The following is a 6,787-nucleotide window of genomic DNA, read 5'->3' as shown; positions in this document are numbered from 1 at the left end:
AAAGGCCTTTATACATATATATCTATGGGGGTAGGACGTGTTCAGATCATAGACTGGAAAAAAGAAAAGAATGGACAGAGCAAATATACAGTCATAGGTTCAGATCTAAATGATTGCTAATTTTTTTCACCACTGCATCAGTCATTTTGTTTGGGCATTGCTTTCAGTACATGCAAACATGTTTTAACACTATACTTAACCAAACAAACACTGTTCGTTGCTATAATTATCCGTCATGTTAATACAGGAGAAATTATTTGCCAACAAAAGTGCAGGCCCGTCCCATGCCTGCTATGAAAATCGCGTGTTTTTACGGACCTGGCAACCCCCGTACCGGTCAAACTACACGACGCAGACTCAAACCCAATGGCGGACGAAGTTGAGCAGGTTGGTGCAGCAGCGGCAAATTGTACAGTTATTCCTTAACACAGCGTGTGCATACTTATCCTGAAAGCAGGCCAGCAGATAGTTTTACTTGTGTGCATGTTTTAGTGGGATTAACGTGTCCCTTTGTTTGTTTTGCTCTGGTAATAGCGGGGAGCGGCCTGTCAAACGAGCTAGCTAAATTAGCCCGGATAGCATGTAATGCTACCGTCAAAATGATAAAACGTGTTTGATTGGCGGTGCTGTTTTGTTGACCAGTCAGAGCTAAAACGGCTTAATATAGGACAACACAGTGTTTCAGTTAAGTTTCTTTTTTGTTTGTTGTGTTGTTGGGATAACAACTGGTTAATAGAAGACACTGCAGGTAAATAGGGAAACTATTTCAACAGATACAACCAAGAAACGTCCCCAGTTGAATAACGTTAACATTTAACGTTAATTAGCTAGCTACGTTAAGGCAACAATCTATTGTATTACATGTTTTTGAACTAACGTTACTACGTTTAAATTAGCAAGTGACGCATTTTCTAATACAAAATGCCCTTATTTGCATACATTTCCAGTACAGAAATCTAAAAAAAAAGAGATTCAAAAATTCCCTCTGTAAAAAAACCTTTCACTCCATATATATCAGAAAATACGGTCAACAGCCATACAAAATCTATTTTCGCCACGTTTTAGGTATACAATCTTACATAAATCAGGCTATGAATGATAAATGAACAAGCCCATCGGTGAAGGCTATGTGATGATGTGGGGCTATTTTAATTCCAAAGGCCAAGGCAACTTTATCAGGATGCATAGTATCCTGGATCCATGAAATAACTGGACTTTAAAAATAAAAACAATCTGCCTGCCTCTATGGGAATTTAGCATAGGGGTGTGTATACTTATGCCTCCTGTATTTTAAGGAAGGACATTTATTTATTTACGATACATTATTCATTCACAAAGAAAAGTGGTGTCCTTAAAGGTGGGATTTTTTTTTTTAATTAAGGCATTAAGATCAATTTCCAAAAGATGATTTTTTTTTTTTTTGGTTATTCCATTTTTTTTAGTCAACTTTAGGGGTGTATTCACTTAGGCCAATCACTGTAGGCCCTATCTATGTTTAAATATGCACTAAGGCCCAAAACCAAAAGTTAGCAATAGCTAATATTGGTTGTATTGCCTCCATTGTCTCCCCTTAAACATTTTTAACTTTGGATCTGGATTTGATTTTTAACCCGAGACAGATGTGTCTATAGAAATGTAGAAAACACAGTGAGGTCTGTAGTGAAGAACACACAATATCATCTCATCGACTTTTCACCACAGCTGCATCTGTCCTCCCAGTGTTGTGTCAGTTTACATTAGTTAGGTCTGATTTAGCTACTCTAAATTTCAGAAACATGGCATTTCAAAGCAGAATTTTTGCTGCTGGCTGAATTCCCTCTTTGAATAAGTGAAATTGTGTTACAGCTCTAAATTTTGCACCGAGCATTTCACCAGCTGTAGCCCCAGTGCGTGCCTCTCATTTACTTATCATATTAGAGTCACCGAGCTAAAGCAAATGTTCTTCTAAAAGAAAGAATGTAAATAAATCCCTTGTGATATCAAAAAAAAGTTTTCAAATAATATATCAAAGGGCTTGTTTAAAGGAGCTGTAGGTAGGATTGTGAAGATCCAGGACTTAGCCAAAGAATTTGAGCATCCACAACTTCTCTGTCCCTCCCCCCCTTTCTGCTAAAGCCCAAACGGTCTCCTAAGCCCCTCCCCCCACAAGGGAGAATGAATGTGAGTGCATGAGCTGTGATTGACACGCAGTTAGTCAGTTTCAGCAAATACAACAGAAAGTTAGTTTTATAAGTCTTACCTACTGCACCTTTAACCACACTTATCTCTGTTTTGGAAGGTCATTCCAAAATCCCAAATGGGTTTACCAACCTCATGGAATTGTGGAAGCAGCATTGCATTTCTTTTAGTCTCTGAAGATGTTGAAATCTGTATCTGTCATAGGTCTAACTAATGTCCTTTTATGTGCGCTGCAGCAACCGAGTACCAACACGGTTGAGGAGCCACTCGATCTGATCAGACTCAGTCTAGATGAGAGGATCTACGTCAAGATGAGGAACGACCGGGAGCTCCGTGGCCGACTCCACGTAAGATTCACACCCAGCATCCGCTTACCCTGTAAAAAAACAACAACAAAAAAACACTGAAACGGGGCCAGTGAGCTCAGTTGGTAGAGCGGGCGCACATGTGGAGAGGTTTATTCCTCGATGCAGAAGGTCCAGGGTTCAAGTCCGACCTGTGACGGTTAGGGTCGATTCCGATTCTTGAGTGGTGGAGTTGAAACGGGTCACATGCTTATTTCACAAATAAGAGGAATGTTTTATTTTGATTCAAAAGTGGGTTGCAGTTTGACGAGGGCTTTTTCAACTTAAAATAAAGCCACACTAGAGCACTGCTTACTGTGCTCCATGGCTGCAATACAACAAGCGCCTGGTTGCTACGGAAACCAAAACTTGCGCATGTTAAATTTGGAGCCCATGATCAGATTTGAAACCAAACGATTCCAATAAAGAAACAATTAAGATGGAATCGTAATTTTTGAAACGATTCCAAGTAGGAATCGGTTCTCGATGCCCAACCCTAGTTTTCCTGCATGTCTCCCCTCCCCCCCCCCTCTCCCCTTCCACATCTCACCTTTCCTATCTAATAAAGGCAGAAATGCCCAAAAAAAACACTGAAACACCTAAACAGTGTGTGGTTATAGTGGGTTTCTACATTTAAGAGGAGCAGGCCACACCTTTTTATGCTCTTGTAAGCTTTTGTCTGCACTTCTCTCAGTTAATAATAGTTTTATTTCCCCCCCCAGGCCTACGATCAGCACCTGAACATGATCCTGGGTGACGTGGAGGAGACGGTGACGACAGTGGAGATTGATGAGGAGACTTATGAAGAACTGTACAAGGTACAACATTCCTCATTTCTTCTTACTGAACAACTGCTGCTGCGGTCGTCTCGGCTCCTACGCTAGTCTGGACATCCTGAGCTTTCCATGAAACGATAGAACGATGTTGCTTTACTACAATATTCTACTTTAGCAACATCATTCTACCGCCAAAGTAGCCTTTTAAAGTGCATACTGTATGAGAATATGCGTTTGATATACAAAATGCTATATATTTGTAGTTCCCTTATTGAAATGATACGCCCTTGACATGCGAAGTAAGAGGATTTGGTTTTTCCAAGGTCTTGAAGGACTGATTTTTTTGCACCAAAATGTCATCTCAAAATCAAATCTGGATGAACATTTGACATTTCATTTTTTTATGGTGGCAGTGCTCCCTGGTAGACAAACTATTACTTATCAGTTCATATTTACACTGACACGGGTATATCTGCAATAAGCTAATATTGGCTGATAGACAGTATAGCGTTGGCCTATTTATCAGCCTAGCTCTATTACAGAGGTCCATAAAACTATGAGAGAAGATTGGAAAAAGACGTTCTGAAAAGTTAAGTCATTACTACAATTAAAGTCCTCATTAAAATACAAAGCATATCTGCAGTCATCCTTAAGATAACCAAGTTTCCTTGTTGTCGGGTAGGGCTTTGACTTTTGCCCAAAAATCATATTCGAAGTTCGTTTGTTTATTAATATTAATATTCAAATATATTCGAATATTTATTAATAATATTTTGACCATCAGTTTAAAAAAAAAAAGGATTAAAAGTCAGACCCTGGATTAAACACAAACAGTATGCTTTCGATAGAAAGTTTGGAGCTTTCACCGTAGCCTACGTAAAGTGGTCTGATGTTTATACTCGTGTGCTGGTGTGTGCGTTGAGCCAGTGTGTGTGGGCGGTGTTGCCAACTTAGCGACTTTTTTTTCACAAAAGCGCCTAGCGACTTTCTGTAAAATAAAGAGTCGCCAGTATTGTCCAGCGAGCACGCAATGTATTTCTCTCCTGTGGCCGCCGAAACAGTCACCTCTCTCTTCTGTTGTGTGACTGAGGAGCAGCCCCGCCCTCCCCTCTCTCTCCTCATGTGCAGCAGCACTGAGCAGGCAGGTAGAAAGTAGAGATGATCCGATACCACTTTTTTGCTTCCCGATACCGATTCCGATACCTGAACTTGCGTATCGGCAGATACTGAGTACCGATCCGATACCAGAGTGTCATATATTTCATTATGTTTTAACAGCTGTATACTACTATTCCTGTACGGGTGCGATGTGATTTCTATCTTTGTTGTCAGTCTGGCTCAGGTTAAACTCTTTGTGAAACATGAACAAACACAAACAATGAATGCCCCAGAACTTTCTTTTATTCTCCAGTTTGACAGTCAGTTATAACGGAAAAAGAACATAAACTACTTTAATGTAGATTTTCTTTAGGGCTTTATTACGTGGTATCGGATCGGTGCATAAACTCAAGTACTTCCCGATACCAGCGTTTTAGGCAGTATCGGAGCCGGTATCGGAACATCTCTAGTAGAAAGGGGAGAATGGACAGGATGCGGGGCCGGTGTAGGTAGGAGAGACAGCGGAACGCGACGGGAGAAAGACGCCGCTGAGCCGGCCTGGCCCTGGGCAAGCCAGCCTTCTTTGACAATTAGGGGGGAATGCAACGCTACCGAGCCACGGCCGAGAGACGTGCGTCGCTGCGACGTGTAGTTACATTTTGAAATGCGTGAAAAAGCCTCGGAATCTGAACTGAAAACAACGTTTACAAGCAAACGCATTTACAAAAAATATTGCCCATAACAGGTTAGAATATTAAGGGCTGGCTAATATTCGTTTGAATATCATTGTTTTTTTTAATATTCGAATGATATTCGAATAACGAAGTTCGGAGTCAAAGCCCTATTGCCGGGCCAAACCAAAGTCATGATAAAAAAAAAATAAAAATAAAAAATCTTGAACCTGCACTTTCATATGGCTCTTTGTAGCTTTGCTTATTCAAAGCTAATGTACTTGCACTTACTGCTTGTTGTCTGGAGTTTGAACCTTCAGAGTTGAAAGCACTTAATTGTAAGCGTCAGCTAAATGACATGTAATGTAACACACACACACACACACACACACACACACACACACACACACACACACACACACACACTGTGTTTGCACATGTGGAAATAATACCTGTGTTCTTATGTTAAGCCAGCCCACCGACTCTATACATGATGTGATTGGCCTGACAAGAGTTTGGTTTTTCCAGCTCGCAAGCCAACAGAGAGTTGCTAGACTGACCCTGGCTGCTAATTACAATTGCTGCCGCTAGGGTGCGTCTAGACTTCTTGGCAAATTTTTGGAGATACTTTTATAGAATTCTTTGAGAATGTGGCTCATCATCATATAGTAATAGCATGCTTTTGTGTCTTTTTAGTCAACCAAGAGGAACATCCCCATGCTGTTTGTCCGAGGAGATGGGGTTGTCCTCGTAGCTCCGCCCCTCAGGGTGGGCTAACCCAGACCACTTCCTGGTGCCGAGGAGTTTGCCGTTTGTAACAGCTTGGACTTCCTTTTGTTGGGCTGCAAGGATATAAACCATGTTTTGACTCGAGGCAAAAAAAAGGACTGTTTTGGACGAAGAGGGCCTATTTTTTTTTTTAAGTTTTCATTTAGGCAAATTATCATTAACTAGATTTTGCCATTATGAGTGATTTCAGGCCACCTGGATATTTAATTTGATTTCCATCAGTAAAGCAATTATACATCCCTGCGGGTTTAGTTGTAAACCAGAAAAATGTAATATTAGTTTTAATTACTCTTATTCCCAGTCTACACGAGTACCAGAGCCAGCTTCAAATGTCTCATCATGGTTTTAAGAAGCTGAACCGCTTCAGATGTGTACGTCAACTTGTTGTGGCCTGATTGAACAGACTGAGCAGAGGGCTTTTATGTGATTTTTTATTTTTATTTTTTTTTTATTTTAAAATTTCACAAGTGAAATTTATGTTGGTTCTAAGCAAAGGTCTTACAGTTACTCCAAACCCATGATCTGTGAATATTTGGGAAGTTTGAGTTTCTTTGGGAGGGTTTTAGTTCAAGTTTTTTCTATACATATTATTTTTGTAGTGTTTGTGGGACTTGGGAGTACATCATGCTCAGATGTGTAAAGATTTGGTTTCGGTAACTTAAATAAAAAAGGTAATTCTTGGATGTTTTTGGATTGTTCAGTTCTTGTGTAAAACTAACTAGAGCTGCAACGATTAATCGATTAGTTGTCAACTTTTAAATGAATCGCCAACTATTTTGATAATCAATTAGTCGGTTTGAGTAATTTTTTAAGACAAAAGTAAAAAATTCTCTGATTCCAGCTTGTTAAATGTGAATAATATATTTTCTAGTTTCTTCTCTCCTCTGTGACAGGAAACTGAATATCTGTGAGTTGTGGACAAAACGAGACA

At 40.0% G+C, this 6,787-nt stretch overlaps 1 protein-coding gene across 1 annotated transcript; it reads left to right on the top strand.

The window, feature by feature from the left end:
- Positions 1–282: 282 nt before the first annotated feature.
- Positions 283–6,543, top strand: lsm3 (LSM3 homolog, U6 small nuclear RNA and mRNA degradation associated). Its single transcript, XM_028576232.1, has 4 exons — positions 283–387; positions 2,415–2,525; positions 3,245–3,340; positions 5,764–6,543. The coding sequence occupies exons 1-4, from the start codon at positions 367–369 to the stop codon at positions 5,842–5,844; spliced, it is 309 nt and encodes a 102-aa protein (XP_028432033.1). The 5' UTR covers positions 283–366; the 3' UTR covers positions 5,845–6,543.
- The last annotated feature ends 244 nt before the right edge of the window (positions 6,544–6,787 follow it).

This window comes from Perca flavescens, chromosome 4 (genome assembly GCF_004354835.1).
Source record: "Perca flavescens isolate YP-PL-M2 chromosome 4, PFLA_1.0, whole genome shotgun sequence".
Taxonomy (NCBI): domain Eukaryota; kingdom Metazoa; phylum Chordata; class Actinopteri; order Perciformes; family Percidae; genus Perca; species Perca flavescens.
The sequence above is the reverse complement of the archived record's forward strand: the minus strand, read 5'-3'. Positions and strand labels throughout refer to the sequence as shown.